The 16,476-nt window shown below is 38.4% G+C and overlaps 2 protein-coding genes across 10 annotated transcripts in view; both read left to right on the top strand.

The window, feature by feature from the left end:
* Nucleotides 1–16,476, top strand: part of RABGAP1L (RAB GTPase activating protein 1 like) — a 789,965-nt gene that overhangs the window by 114,584 nt on the left and 658,905 nt on the right. The window contains exons 1-2 of one of the 9 annotated variants that reach the window (XM_082379552.1): nucleotides 882–1,042; nucleotides 6,526–6,615. The exons of 6 other annotated variants lie outside the window; for them this stretch is intronic. In XM_082379552.1, the coding sequence (XP_082235678.1) occupies nucleotides 6,610–6,615 (6 nt within the window). In that variant the 5' untranslated portion in view covers nucleotides 882–1,042; nucleotides 6,526–6,609. Of the gene's footprint in view, nucleotides 1–881; nucleotides 1,043–6,525; nucleotides 6,616–16,476 lie in introns of those variants that run through there. 2 more of the 9 variants (XM_082379557.1, XM_082379556.1) reach the window with 2 other exon arrangements.
* The window catches only part of DARS2 (aspartyl-tRNA synthetase 2, mitochondrial), a 354,382-nt gene that overhangs the window by 298,119 nt on the left and 39,787 nt on the right, over nucleotides 1–16,476 (top strand). The window lies entirely within an intron of this gene.

Below are 16,476 nucleotides of genomic sequence, written 5' to 3'. Positions count from 1 at the left end.
AACCTATAGAAACAACGTGCTAAGGAAATTCAGAAAATTTCCTGGTCATTTTTGCCTGCAGCATCTGGGAAGGAGGATATCCACAGTTGACGGATCAGTACAATATTAGTAGATGAAAAAGAGTTAGCTAGCTTATTTTATCTCTACTAGTTTGTGCCCCCAAATTTATGACCCCAAAGGATAAAAAGGTGCAAATGAGGGTACGTTTTCTTCATAAATACATAATAGTGCTTCCTGTTCACTCCACGCAGGTTATTTTCCTCTTCAATCTCCCCTGAGTCTCACACAACGAACCGGCAAGGGAGCACTTCATAAGTACACAAGACACCTTGAAAGAGGCACAGAAAAGAGTAACTGGCGAGAAAAGTTAGTATTCTTTAAAAGGTGACTTCCCTGAGGGTTACCGGGCATTATTAAGAATGAAAATATATGTAAGCCAGGTTTATGAGCAAGAACACAATCGCCCCAAACTCAGAATTATCTAAGAGCTCGGTAACCGCCGGGTAGGGCTTCAGGCCAACTCGCTCGGGGCTCGGGGCCGGCCTCAGCTAGCCCGCGCGGGCTGGCTCACGGCGCGGTTACCCTCCGGGAGGTTCTGAAGCGCCACGAGCGCCTCTAGCCCCTTCGCGGGTCCCTACTCGTAACAAGCCAGGTCGGCCGGGTCTCCACTCGCGGGCCCTAACCCAACCACGGCCAGGTGGGGACGTGTACGCGCGTGCGCGCCCTCCGCCCAGGGCAGAGAAGGCGCCTCCGCCCTCAGGAGCGCGCACGCCGCGCCGAGGGGCCCGGACGCGCGCGCTCCCGATTCGCCACCGCCTCCTACTCCTCCTCCTCCCCGGCCCGCCCCCTCCCTCGCTTCTTCCTGCCGGGCGGCCCTCCTCCCCTCCCCTCTCCGCTCCCTCCGCCCTGCTCCCTCCGCCCTCCCAGGGCTCTGGCGGCGGCAGAGTGAACGGGACGGGCCCGGTCGCAGAGCGCGGGGCGGCGGGTGGGACCCGGGCGCCTGGCAGAGTTGTTCCGGCCCTGCCCGCGGAGACGTGAGGAGGTGAGGCGAGGGCGGCCTCCGAGGGGCCGGCGGGCAGACAAGAGACTGGGAGCCGGGCTGGGGGTGCTGGCGCCGGGGCAAGCCGGGGAGGGTAGCGGTGGGGGCCAGGCCCGGCACGGGATGCGAGAGGACCTCGGGAGGAAGGCTCAGGGAGGGTTCGGGACTGTCGGTGGCTTCCCGGACATCGCGGTTCTCCCGGGCGGCGGCTCTTCGCGGCCCGGGCGGGTCGGCTGTCGGGGTCGGCGCCCCTCACCTGGGGGCGGGGTTGGTGACTTGGAAGCTCGTTTCCAGCTGTGCCCTCCTGACATCGCCGCCGCCTCCGCCGCTGCCGCCCGCTGCTGCGCCGTGGCTGCTGCCGGGTTCGCAGTCCCAGCAGCCCCACGTCCGGGGGGCGTGTGGTTAGGTTATTTTCTTACCCACATTCAGGCATCTGTTCGTGACCGCGTCTTGCCCTCGCGCTCCCCCTGTCTCCGCCCGGGTCTTTGCTCCTCTCCTGCTGTTGATGCTTGTGGTTTTGCTGGATGGGATAGGCTGCGTCCTGGGCAGATCTCTACTTGCAAGAAATGCCCCGCTTCAAACTTGACCGCCTGGCCATGCCAAACAACCCCCGTCCAGGTTGTGGGTGCTCAGTGTCCTGATAACTGAGTCAAAGTTTTTGAGACTGGGCTGGTAGTTTGCACTGGTCGCCAACGGTGCAGGACTGGGCAGTGCGTCAGCATGTGGAAAGGGGCCACTGGCCAGCGGGAGGTGTCCGGGTGCTAGGGGACTGGACCGACAGGGTTTGTTTCTGATCCAGGGCAGTGTGTCCAGGTGCTTCTGTATTCTCCTTATACTTCTCAGGATCATCTTAGAAAATGTACCAAAATTCACCTGGTCACTTGCAGAACTGAGGGTTTCATGTAGGTGATAAGAATTGTCAACCTCATTATGCTAACGGTAAGGAGAACTTTTGCTTGCCGGACAGATTTCAGCGCTGACTGGAAACTGATTTCAGGGTCTGCATTTTTGGTACAGGAAGGTTTAGGGATTTTTAAAAATACATTTAAATTATCTTGTACATGGTGGGAGGTAAGTAGTTGCTTCTTAACGATTCTGACAACACGATATCGTGAAAACCTTTTGACTTTTCTCATAATAGTGTTTATATGTGGCTTCTGCTGCACTTCTGTAGAATATCCAGTAGTATGATGTCAGAAGATACAAACATGAAGTTTGCTTGTGGTCAAATTGGAAGTGGATTTTGTGCATGGAAAATATTGGTCCACAAGTTGCTCCTACTGGAAAACTGGCCTGTGATTCGTTATCTCAACAGAGTTCCATTTGAAACTGACAACGAAATTACAAAGGAGAAAGACCAGATGAATTTAATGTATGCATTATCTTCAAATTGTATTAAATGCTTGCTTGGTTGGGGAGTTAGTTGAGACTGAGTTAGACTGATGTGTCTATTAAATCAGGTCAAAATGTGCCCTGGTATTATGTATTAACAAGTCATCTGGAGAGAAGTGGATGTAGTCTTTATAGGTGAATGTACTATATAGCCTACATTGTATTCTAGAAAGCTGGAAACAAGGTAGTAGGTCCCAGTACACTGAGACATGTAGTGAATATACCAACCAACATAAAAAGGTATAACTGTCAGTGTATGACTTTTTTTTTGGCCTGAGTTATTTGATGGGAATTTTTATACATTACAATTGTGATGTTCTGAGAATTTTTATTCTTTTGCGAATTGTTTCATGATTCAGACCATTTTCTTTTCACTTTAGTAGTTTTTATGGTGTTTTTTAATTTGAATAACAGAATTTTATTGAGTATGTGAAACAGAAGTTTTTATGTTTATCAGCTCACCAATTCTAAATTTGTGACTTCTAAAAACTTATAATTAAGATTTTCTTTGCCTTAACCCAAAGTTGAACTCGTTCAATTACTGTATATTTATTTGAACTCAGATGATACAGCATTAAAGCTGATAGTCCTTTTATCCATTCTTTTGGAGTAGTCAAAAGAAGGAATTCTCTTGTGCCAAGTAAAAATATTATGAGTTGGAGATAGCCGGGTTTCTAGAGATTAGCTTTGAAGAGAGTAGTAGCTAAGTAGCAAAACTTTCTTGTATTGAGGGTGTAGAACTGGGTCTGCATTCTAGCCTACTATTGCCTTGAAGTGGTGTAGGGATGATTATGGATGCACAGAGGGTGTTTGGAGAATGACATAGATACTGTAGGCCATGGGATTGCCAGGCACAGAGGTTTTTTGCTATGTCTCACAAGTTTTAATGAGTTGCTACATGTGTATAGCTCTTGCTTTATATAAATAGGTCAGCTGGTGGGTCTGAGCATGACCAGCAGCCCAAGGCTATTCCAGCCTCTGGTACTGCAAGGACAGCTCTGGAATTTCTTATACAGATAGTCTTATGAGCATTTGGCACCACAGATAGTGGAGGCAAAGAAAATCGAGCCTTGAGCCTGAGTTACGGTAAAACATACTCAGTTCTTTTTTTTAAATTTAAAATATTTATTTATTTATTTATTTGGTTGTGCCAGGTCTTAGTTGCGGCTTGCGGGCTCCTTAGTTGCGGCTTACGGGCTCCTTAGTTGTGGCATGTGAACTCTTAGTTGCGGCATGCATGCGTGTGGGATCTAGTTCCCTGGCCAGGGATGGAACCTGAGCCCCCTGCATTGGGAGTGCAGAGTCTTACCCACTGGACCACCAGGGAAGTCCCAAAACATACTCAGTTTTTAAGGAGAGGTTTAATATTGTGAGCATGGGGAAAGACATTGCTTGACCTGACTCTTGGCTTTTCAGAGTGGTTAATAATTTTTACTTTATGGTCAATATTTGAAATTAGGTGTAAGTACCTGACTATCAGTGGACCCTAATAAGAAATAGTTAATGGAATTAAGCAGAACTTGTATCTCAACATTCTCTTTTTCATACTTCATTTACTTTCCATATTGCACTCATTCAACAGATAGGATGCCATACTTGAGTATTGCAAGTTTGTGTTCTTGCTGACTTCTTTTTGTCATCTTTTGGTGTTTTTTGGTGTAATTTTTGGGATTTTCCTGGGAAACTTATAGGCATATATTCAGTTGATTTGGAGTTAGATTTGGGCTAAGATTATTAGCCCACTTGAAATTCTGAGCCTTCTTGTTTTCTAAATAACCTTAAAAATAGAAAACACAGTTCTTTATAAACACTCATGAAAAATCTGGCTACAGACTGTGTTGTTGTGATAGACATAGTACAGCCAAAAATATATTCAAGAAACTTCCCTTCTCACCCAGTTTAGTAAGCTTAAATAAGAAGAAAATAAAGTATTTTTTTCAATAAAAGCCTAGTTTTCCCAGAATATCAAGTCTAACAACTGTTTGCTGTACTATTTTCCCCCTTGCCTCTTCTAAGTTCAACAAGTACTACATGTCTCTAGTCCATGGCAAAAACTTAATTTTAGTAGTAGGGGATTCTCAGTGCAGGCTTGTGCTGGAGAATTTGACAGGGAAACACCAGGTATGGAAATTTACTTTTTTTACGCACTGGTTTTCTCTGTACCCAGGTTCTTAGTGGAGTAGGGGAATGGACACATATCACAATTACATGGACCTTTTTTCATACTATATTTCCTTTTCCTCTCCTCCTCTTTCTCCTAACCCTTTGCTAAATGAGCCGTTGCTACTAGTAGGGTGTTGTAGCCCTCGGTTGTAACTGAACAAAGGCTGAGAACCTTGCCCTTTTGCTAATACTTCCTAAGCCAAATTTCCACTCCCTGTAATTTGCCTTCTGGCGGTATCAATAGGCACCTCTGTTACTCTCATTTTTGAAGAGACGTATCAATTTTGGTGGTGAAGAGATTACATATGTAACTAAGAGTGAGATTTATTGCATTGTGTAGCATACATGGAAGAGAGACTAGGAGATTGCTTAGCTGAACATTTATGAACTGTTTTGACTGTGGCTCACAGTAAGAAATACATCTTATACCCTGATTCAACACACACACACACACACACACACACACACACACACACACACACACAGTTGAAAGAAAAGTTAGGTGAAATAATACTTATCTTTTCAGGACCTTGCTGGGGCTGGCTCATCAGTTGGCTTGTAAGAGCAATCGTGCCTCTCTTCCCACCGAACTCCATGTGTAGCTTGAAATTGGCCCTGGTGGGAGTATTTACACCAGGGACACCTGCAAATGTTACAGTTCGGAGCTTTTCTCTCTCCTCTGGATAGCCAGTTAAACATTTACAGCATACCGCAGCACTGCCTACAACACACTTTGGTATTTTCTATTTCATTTTATTAAAAAATGCTGGGTTTTGACACCCAAATTGATTTTACAGCCAGATAATGGATAACAGTTTATAGTTAAAAACTGGTTTAGTTCACCCTCTTCACTTTGTGGATGAACACACTAAAAGATTGAAGTTCAAGGTCACATAGCTAGTCATTAGCAAAGCCAGGTCTGGGGACTCCTAATCTGGAGTTGTTTCTAGTGGACTTATCTCTTTTCCTAACCCAAGCCATTCATGTAGCTCAATTAGAGTGTTTAATATATGTAAGGCATTGTGTTAAGCAGTTTGAATAGAGATGAATAAGGCATGAACCTTGACCCTGAGGCATTATGCTTATGTGGGGGATTAAATATGGAAACAAAGATAATGTAAGGCAGAAAGTAATGTGTGCTAAAGAGATAAAGATAAGGCAGTACAAGTTAGAGAGAGGAGGGAGAGATTACTTTTAGTTGTAAGGATATGGGAAGAGGTGACATTTAAACCATGCTTTGAAGAATGGGTAGGATTTGGACATGTGGAAATAGGACAAATAGTATATAGAGAAAGGCCTTTCTGGGCCAGAGGCCAGGGCGATCAAAGGTATGGAGGGAAAGAGCTAGGCAAGAAAGAGTCAGTACCAGATGGTGAAGAGCCTTGAAGGCCAGTTTTCCTTTCTGCTTTTCAGCTCGTCTTTCATTTTTGTCTCTGGAGTCATCTAGTACTTCTTAATGTTAAATAAGCTTTGTATGCTGTGCTCCTGATTAGACTATGACCCAGAGAACACTTAAGTATTCTTAGAGTAGAAGCTGAGGGAAAAATTATTAGTGTAAGAGAAACAACCTTGAGTTTTTCAATCCTAAAACTGTTGGAAAGAAAGGGAAAATGTTTTCTTTGTAAGGAGATGCCATTATTTTTTGTTTGGCCAAATAGACAGCATCAAATTGGCTGTAGCAGTACAGGAAGCAGTTTTGAAAGTCTTTTCAAAGCGTCTTTAAAAATGTGCTTTCTAAATGACTGGATCTTAATTTTTGGAGGCAGGTTTGGTTTAGGCAGAAAGGCAGTTTATACAGATCCACAGCTGAGCTGACTGCTTTTCACAATTTAGGGCAGCAAAGCAGGGTATTTCATACTATAGCCAGTTGTGAAGGATAGATTTTTTACTCAAAGAAGTTCCTTTGATTTCAGCATTTATGTCTTTGACAGCCTGTATGACTGGAGATGTTTTGAAGTCTTGGATGGAGCTTGCTGTGTTCCACAGGGGAATTAGGTGGCTAGAAATGAAGGCAAATGACAGTAAGTTGTGTCTGTTAATCAAATTGAAGCTCTGGTGGTAGTTCTCAAGGTTTTCTGTCTGTTGATGATTTCATACTCACTGCTTCTAATTAAAATGATGCACACTCAATTTGAAGAAGATTTGCTTCTCTTTGACCTACCAGTTCTATAAAGCTAAAAGCCCTTTTTGAATGTTGCCCAGGTAACAACACATACAGACTGTTAAAAGTGTGTGGAAAATTTTGGTAATCTTGGTAATGAAGTTGCTATAGTAAAAAACTGCTTGGTTGGTAAAAAGCTGGGCTACTTCTGGATGGTTGACAAGGAATTTTTGGGATGAGCTTTGGTTCCAAAATAAATGTGAATTATGTCTTTGCCATACTGTTTTCCTCATTTATTTAAGCTTCTGATATGTAAAGTATATTGTCCTGTTACTTTAGGTTTTAGCAGTTTCATATGAACCTCTCCGCAAAATAGCACACCCCAAATAGCATGATAAGAGTTTAGATGCAGCGTGCTTCAGATACCTCGCACCATTTGAATGGTGTAGCTAATCATGTCAGCACAGAGGTGGGTTTTTTTTTTTTTTGAAGATGTGTTAGGTTTTACAAATTGAGTTTATTAAAATTCTTCCAAATTTTCTACCATCATTTTTTTGTGATACAAAGTGTGATGTTGATGTCCTTAATTTAAACTATGCAAACATTTTTCTAAAGATATACACATGCACATGGATGTGTGTGTTTATATGTACGTATAACACACACCCCACCCACTAGCTGTTGGAATTTATGACGAAAACACAGTCTACCTGGTAAATGACTAAAAATAAGTGGTCTGGCTCTTTGAAGACTATCTTTCAAGTCACAAATATGAAAGTAATGCAAACCCAAAGGGATTTTTTGAATGCCACATTTCCAGAAAAGTAGCACATTTTAAAAGGCAAGTGTAGAATTCATTCATGTACCAGTGAAGGATTTCTCAACCTCTCCCTTACCCTGTGTATTATGTACACCCATATTCTTCCCTCATTATCAGCAGTAGGCAAAATTACAGGAGTTTAAAAATCAAACTTCACCAGAGGGGATGCAAATAACAAACACTATTTTTAGTAAAAATACAAACTTGTGGTTTTCAGTTTTGGAGGTTTAAGAGACATGTAACACTAGTTTTTGATAAACAATGTAGAGTATTTATTCTGTGCTTCAAGATGTACTTTGTCATTTTTGAGTCCCCTTGCTAGGAGCATGGTATAAATGCAAATGGTTGTTAGAGTGGATATTAGGTATTTCCTTGAATAGTTTCTCTTTAGTAAATTTATCTTGGTATGACACTTTGAATGAATTATATTTTAGTTTAGTGAAAAGTCAACCATTGACAGGAGCCTATACATATACTGGCAGACAGTATGGTTTCTTAGGTTGTTTTATAGTAATTTTGTTGTCTCAGCAGCTAATAGCCATCAGACTGTATTCATTTATTATTTTATTTCCACAAAGATCTTCTCTCATGGACTGTATTCTTTCATTTAAAATCTTTGTCTCATATTTTGCCCTGCTGTTAGTGGTCAAATTTGGAACAATATTTTGATTTGATTTTGTCCTAGTCTTCCTATGCAAAGATGTATTACTGCCTATCAAGTTGGTACTAAATTGTAATTCAGTTAATGTCTTCTTTCCTCCATCCATTTTTTCCTCTCAATATTCTAGAATTGATTCCAACACTAACCCAAGCTTCCTGGTTAACATTAATGTGAAAAATGAGATTAGATGTTATTATTTAAATCCTAGGACCACCTGTTTGCCAGTAGTAGTGAACCTATAAAATTTTTATGCATGAGTTGGGCAGCTTAATTTTTCACTAATGAGTCTAGGCCTCTGATTATGTATTTATTTTATTTTATTTGGCTGCGTCGGGTCTTAGTTGCGGCACGTGGGATCTTCGTTGTGGCATGTGGGATCTTTCGTTGTGGTGCGCGGGCTCAGTAGTTGTGGCACACGGGCTTAGTTGTCCTGCGGCACGTGGGATCTTAGTTCCCCAACCAGGGATTGAACCCGCGACCCCTGCATTGGAAGGTGGATTCTTAACCATTGGACCACCAGGGAAGTCCCCTATTTTATTTAATTTTCAAATTGAAGTATAGTTGATTTAAAAAGTGCTAGTTTCAGGTATACAGCAAAGTGATTCAGTTATACATATGTATATGTATATGCATATATATATATATATATATATATATATTCTTTTTCAGATTCTTTTCATTATAGATTATTACATGATATTGAATATAGTTCCCTGTGCTATATAGTAGGTCCTTGTTGTTTATCTATTTTATATATAGTAGTGTGTATATGTTAATCCCAAACTCCCAATTTATCCCTCCTCCCCCCCTCCCTTTTCCCCTTGGTAACCATAAGTTTGTTTTCCATGTCTGTGAGTCTATTTCTGTTTTGTAAATAAGTTCATTTTTATCACTTTTTAGATTCCACATATTAGTGATATCATATGATATTTGTCTTTCTCTGTCTGGTTTACTTCACTTAGTATGATAATCTTTAGGTCCATCCATGTTGGTGCAAATGGCATTATTTCATTCTTTTTTATGGCTGAGTAATATTCCATTGTGTATATATACCACATTTTCTTTATCCATTCATCTGTCAGTGGACACTTAGTTTGCTTCCATGTCTTGGCTATTGTAAATAGTGCTGCTATGAACAATGGGGTGTTGTAAGTTTTAAAAATTCTGACATGTGTTTTATATTTCTTGTCAATTTTGTCAATAGTTTTGATAGATGAAACAGATTTCTCCTGTTGCACTTGGTTTCACAAACAATAAAATAGCAATTTCTACCATTTGAAAATATCAGGTAAAAGTTTTAAAAGATAATCTAACGATAGTAGGTTAGAGAAACCAGTTCGTTTAGCAATTAATATGATACTTCTCATTTTGTTTGTAAATTTCATTATGTTTGCATGCTAGATGTAGTAGAACTTTATTATGCTCCACTGAGAATTTACTTTTCTAGATAGAGAACTCTAGCAATTTTTGTACTTGTGAGAATTTCATTTGGAAGAGGAGCATGATAATAGTAGATTTTAGAAACTTTGGTTGGCCAAAGGGAATGGAAAAAAAAAATCAACTTTAAGCTGCAAATATAACTAAAAACATTTTTTGGTTTTGTGGAAGACAAGGTGGATAGAACGTAAGACCTTAGTTCTTGATCTAGTGCTGCTATGAGATTCTGAGAGCGTAAGTGATTTGCCACAGTTTTTTTCTCTTTGCATAATAATAATAATAAACTAACATTATTGAGTGTTTAATGGGTTAGTTATTATATTAGATAATATGCATTATCTAGTTAATTTTTGCAATAACTATCTAAGGTAGGAACTATTATAATGTCATTCCCAGTTTGCAGATGAGGGAACAGGCTTAGAGAAAGTAACTTATGATCACACAGCTCATAAGAGGCAGGTCTCTTGCTTCTAAATTTGCCTCATAGTGACTCTCAACTACTACTCTGTATTGATGATTCATTAAATGGGGTTGATGATACTTTCCTTGCCTATTTCATAGGGTGGTTATGAGGACCAAAAAGGTAAGGTTTACAAAGGAACACCTATAAACGTGCCTGGTGTTTTCATTTTACTGGATGATTTTTGAGAAGCCAAAGAAGTCATTGAAATAGATAAGCATGTATATTACTTTTAATCACTAAAATAAGTCAAACCATAAAATAAAATAAGTAGAGCAAAATAAAATGGATCTTGAAAGGCTGCTATCTGCAAGGCAGAAGACATGTTTTGTGTGGGTCCAGAGGATTGGTGAGGGAAAGACGAAGGGAAGCAGAAATGTAGGGTGTATTGAATGAAAAGTGGATTGGATGCTCTCTACCAACCTGAACTCTTTCTGCAATGAGGAGGAGTATATAAATGACATTAGATGACCTCTGAGAGCCTTCCAACATCAAGATTTATGGCTGTTTGTAATGGGTGATTTTTATTTTAACACCTCAAAATAGCTAGATACACCCAAAAAACTTTTATTTTAGCTTGGATAATTAACAATCACCATTCCTTAAATGTCAGTTTTTTTTTGAACTTAGGGTGGAAAAAAAGTATATGGTTGCCTGGGAAAAATATAGTTACGTATTTTGCTTTCTTCCCCCCAAGATAAACAGATTTTTTTTTGAGGGTGCAGTGGGTAAAACAGCTTAATAGTATGTTGTCACATGCTTGTGCTTAATACTTTTCTTGTGATTTTCCCTCAAGTTTATATTTCCTAAGTGTGTATTTTCAGAAGAAAGTTAATATCATTATGAGTATGAAAGTTCGTTTTTATTGTATGGAGTGTTATGGTTTTATGGCTCTTTATACCGTTGGTTTCATTCTCTGACACTGTTTTATTCAGCAAGCATTTATAAGGCAGAGAATGGGTTCAGTGCTAGAGAAGGAGAGATAAGAGACTGTTAAGGAGCTGACAGTCATACTGGAGAAACATGCAAATGCAGTGGTGTGTAGCAAGGATGGGGCAGCTTAGGATATGTCTTACAGAAAGCTTCAGAAGGTTATGTAACCTGTCTGGGGTTTCAGGTAGGGTTGCTTGGAATATCTAAGTTGAGTTTAAAGAAGGCAAGAGAGACATCGTAGATAGAGGTATGAAAATTTGAAGTTATAACTCTCATGTAGACCGAGTGGCAGCTCCTCATCTCTCTGAAACATGCAAAAACCCCAAAGTAGATATCATTTTTATAAGTAGTTACTTATAAATAAAGCTCTCACTGAGAACTTATTTTTATTTTATACATGATGCTTGTGGTTTCTAAGGTAATAGATTAAAAGGAATAATTTAGAATTGAAATGTTGTCATAAATATACATACTGATAATAACAGCGAGATTGCTGACATGATAGCAGCAAAGAAATAGGAAAAACTAAAAACTGTAGATATTAAAGGAAAACAGCCTTGCGCACCTACTTAGCTTTGGGTATCAATTGTGTTTCTAATAGTATAGAATAATAATGAAAGTTTGTCATGTTCTCTCTTACAAGAAAAGGTTAAATATATGGTCTGTATAAATTTACAGGGGCATTAAAGTTTTTTCTTAAAAAGATTTTTTAATATGAAATAGTATGAAAACCAGAGGGTAAACTCTTAGTTCAGTTATCAAATTGTTTATCCTGAATGATTGATTTCCAAAGGGCGTTGAATAACCTTAGATTTAATTTTCTTCTTGTATATGATACATAGACCTGCGTATTTTATGGGATACTAGACATAGTTCAGCACAGTCTTTGCTATATAACATTGGCTAGAAATTACTTGCTTATATAAAATATCAAAGTTAGGGTTCTTGACCATTTGGGTATCAGGTATATTTAGAGAGTGTGGACCAGATTGTCTTTCTGTTCTGGATGGCTTATAGTTGTGGTCTCTCTCAGCCTAGATGTCATCATCTTGAAAACCTTCACTGAGACTATAGACTCTGTTAGTAATCTCTCATCTGTGCTTTTGGAGCATCCTATTTTCCCCCCTGTTGTGATACTAATAAACATTGCATTGTAGCTTGTCTGTTTCTGCTTTAGACTATAGGCTTTTTGAGAAATGCAAAAAAACAGAAACTACTTTGTTTAGGGCTCTGGAATTGGTCTCTCCTTGGTTTGAATCTTGGCTTTGTGTGGCATTGGGGATGATATCTGTAAAGTGGGGATAATCTTACCGCAGAGGGTTATTTATCTTGAATAAGTTAATGAATGTAGAGGAGACATAACACAGTTCCTGGCACATTATTTAGTTCTCATAAATGTTTCCTCCTCCTTCCTTTCTTTCTTGTTGTGTCTGGCACTTAGTAGGACTTTCAATAATACTTTTAAAATGGTTTCGTAAACTATGTTAGAGCTGAATTGGATCTATCTATGTATCATTAACCTTATTAAATGAAAATTTCTTAAAATGAATAATAATGAGTATATAAAAATGCAGTCTTTGCGCTAGATGTCAGCAAATCATGTAGTCTCCAAATTAGATTATCAGCATGAAAAAACTTTCTCCAGGCCTTCTCAAGCTTATAATTGTTGTGAGGCAGTGGGTTTAAAGTAGGTGGAAAAGATTGTGGAGTTCCTTTTTCTGGATTTGCTGCTTTCTGACCTTGTTCACTTGTGTTGGTGGCTCTGCCTCTTATTGCCATCATCTTGGCCTTTTTATGATGGGATGGTCATTGATCTGTTTCTTGGGAAGGAAAGAACCCTGAACCTGATAGACTAATTAACTGTGTGACCTTGGGTAAGTAACCTTACTTCTGGGTTTATATATCTGTATAATGAAAGTAATAATACCTCAAGACTCTGTGAAAGTCAAGAAATAGGTGCCTGGTTATAGAAGATGCTCCATAGATGGTAGGTATTCTTAGGACTTTTACCAAGCCAGAATCCTCAGTATTCCTTCTGTATTAGTAACTTTATTTGACAGCAGCAAACCAAGAAATGGGGTGAGGGAGAACTGGATGACCTGGGGAATGATGGCAGAGATTTTGCACCAGCACTCGTGACCTCAGATGGGAGACACAGATGCGGAGGGCCTGTAGCTTTATGTGAAGGAGGACCGGTGGAACCAGATTGGATCAGATGTGGCATAACATCTATAGTCTGGCTTAAAACCTCATAAACTGGTTGGGTGGTGTTTAATTTAATTAAAATTTAAAAGTTTTATTTATTTTTTAGTTATTAAAATGCTGACAGTACTAAACTACTTACTTGATTACAGAATGATTTTTCAGTGAGCTGGGTACAACTTATTCAAGGTTTATGAGCTGTAGAATTGTTCCTTTGTGATAATGTGTTAAGACATTTCTAGGAATGAAGTACTTTTCCCCCTTTCTTTTCCCTTTTAGTGCCACAAGCTGTTGAGATCTATACTGCTGCTACTCCTATTGGGATCTGCCCTTTCATTATATCTCTACTGTTAGGTGCTGTGGAGGAATGTAAAGAAGTATAAGGCATAAACCATGTATTTCAGTGATTGCAGTGGGGAAAGTGAAATATACATGTATTAAAAATAACTGATCTTTTAAAAAAGCAGAATTATTGACTGAAACATCTTATTCTCTTAGCCCAATATTTCTAGTGTCATTTAATATAAATATTAAATTTAAATTAAATTAAATTTTTCCTGGAAAAAAGTCTTAGGCTGTTGTATATGCAGGTGTCAAAAGTGGATTAGAAAAGTTGGAAACTGAAGTTTCTGACTAATGTTAATTTTCCATCTTATTTGAAAATCTTTATTAGCATTATCTTGTCCTGATTCCTTCACTGATATCTTCTAAGAATTTAAAAAACTATCTGTAAATCTTAACGTGTCTTTACTTTGTCACCTTCAAATGCGATCATTGAAAAGTTGGTTAATTATTCTATGTATCTTTTCAAAGTAGATTAAGTTAAATCATCATGATTTAGATATTTTCCTTTCATAGTATTTTATCTTAGTTTGTGCATCATTTGAAAAAAATCATGTTAGTGCCATATTTATTATTGAATCTGTAGTATCTTTTATACTTAAATGGTACACATTTTGTTCAAATGAAGCATTGCCACCCTCCCTTTCACCCCCTGCTGTACCTTGACTAACATTTGGATATAAGAGGATCTCTAATCAGAATGCTCTCTCCTTTGATTTTCCTGTTGGTGACTTCTTGTTGTCATTCAGATCTCAGCTTTTAAAAACATTTTCTCTGAGTCTTTCCCACGCCACCCCGTCTGAAGTGGTCCTTGATGCTCTAGGTTTGCTCTGCCATGTCGCCCTATGTATTTTAATTCAGAACACTTATCCCTATCAGAAACTTCCTTCCTTCCTTCCTTTCCCCCTTTCTCTCTTCCTTCCTCCCTCCCTCCCTCCTTTGTTCCTTCCTTCACTCCCTCCTTCCTGTCTTCCTTTCCCCAGTAGCATGTAAGCTCCTTGAGAGCAAGGACTTAACCGGTTTTTTTCACTTCTCTTATCTCTAGAGCTTCAAATAATGCACTCAATAAAATTTTGTTATTACAGGATGAAGCAGATATTCTTTCCCTGAAGTAGCTTTATGACTGTCTTGAAAGTTTATTTCACTTCATTATGCCTTGGTTTCTTCCCCTGCAAAATGGGTGGGGGATGGGAGAGGAAAGAGATTGAATTAGGTTACTTCTAAAATCTCTGCCATTTAAAGGCTTGCTATCAGCTTGATGTGAGCTTTGAGTTCTGCTCTAATGGTGTTGATGAAGTTTTGCTGAGCTACTTACTTTCTTACTCTGTCTTCTCTTGAAACCAGTAGTGCATATTTATGTTTGTAAGATTACTGACAGCATTGGAGAGGTAACTCTGTTTGCAGAATCAGAGTTTTTTGGTGTATCTAGATTATTAAAGAGATTAGATCTGCAACATGATTTCTGTTTTGATGATCAAGTTTAGTTCTGTGGCATATCCAAGTACTAGGTTGAACTGACCTTTCTGGTATTTATTCTAAATATCAGGAAATTTCAGTCATCTCAACTTTTTAATTAATTTTAATTATGAGAGTTATGATTTCCATGAAATGAACCTTGAGATAATATACATATAAATAAAATGAAAGTTTACATTAAAAGTATTTTTGTAGTAATTTCTGGAAGGCACTGGGAATTGTAGGTATAAACTAGTTTTTCACTTGGTCCATGTGACTAGAATTTTAGACAGTTGGCTGTTTTAGTCTTCACTTGGGAAAGCTTTATTATTATAATGAACAAAAACATTTTTTGAAATGGGTAAAGGAAATGAGCAGACAGTTGATAGCAGAGGAAATACAACCTATAAGCAATTGTCAGAAGAATGTTAGATCTTCTCAGTAATCAAAGAAATGCTTATTAAAGCAAAATGGAATACTATTTTATACTTATTTCAGATTTTTTGAAAATAGTAATATGTAATGTTAGATTTTAGTAAAGCAGGCATATTCAAATATTGCTAGTGGATTGTAATTTGGCAGGATGTATCTAGAATTGTTAGACTATTCATAATCTTTTCATAAACCTTTGATTCAGTAATTTCACTTTTGAGAATATCCTAAAGAAATAACTACAGGAAAAAGAAAGGAAAAGATAAGAAACAGGTATATGCAGGAGGATATTCAGAGCAATGTTATTTATAGTAGCAGCATATTGGAAGCAACTTAAATTTTCAACAATAGGAGACTAAGTTATGATACATCTATTCCAAGAACCATTATGTAGCATGAAAATAATTACAAAGACTGTATCATTTTAAGGAAGGGTGAATGTAACCATTTAAAATACGTAAGTAAAAGATCAGGAATGTACTAAAATGCCAATTGTGTTAGCTTAGTAGGATTATGGACATTTTTGTTTGTTTTCTAAATTTGTATAACTTTTATAATGAAAAAGGTATAAGTAAAGTCAGATTTTGCTAGGTGTGATAATTTTGTTAGTATAACTAGGGTTGCCAGATTTAGCAAATAAAAATACATGCAATATTTGGGATGTACTTAGACTAAAAATTAATTGTTTTTCTGAAATTCAAGGTTAAACTGAGTGTCTTATGTTTTATCTGACAACCCCAAGTATAACACATTTTGGTTATAGTTGAATGTTGTTGAGAAATGCTGGGACACTCTGTCTCCCAAATAATTCTAAATATTGTTTTAAATTCAGTTGACTTTTTAAAATAAAACAACTAGGATTATTTAGCTAGGAAAATTACTCTTATGGTCTAATTTTTTTTTCTAGACTTGTTTTTGAGTGATGCTTGAAGGAAATATGCTTCAATGTTTGGCAAGAGTAATTAAAAAATCTTGTTATTTAACAAAAACATAATATTGGATGCTGCCTGTTTACCTTAGATAGAAGGATGATTTGTTA

Source organism: Balaenoptera borealis (assembly GCF_965194805.1).
Source record: "Balaenoptera borealis genome assembly, chromosome: 1".
In the NCBI taxonomy this organism is placed as follows: domain Eukaryota; kingdom Metazoa; phylum Chordata; class Mammalia; order Artiodactyla; family Balaenopteridae; genus Balaenoptera; species Balaenoptera borealis.
The sequence above is the reverse complement of the archived record's forward strand: the minus strand, read 5'-3'. Positions and strand labels throughout refer to the sequence as shown.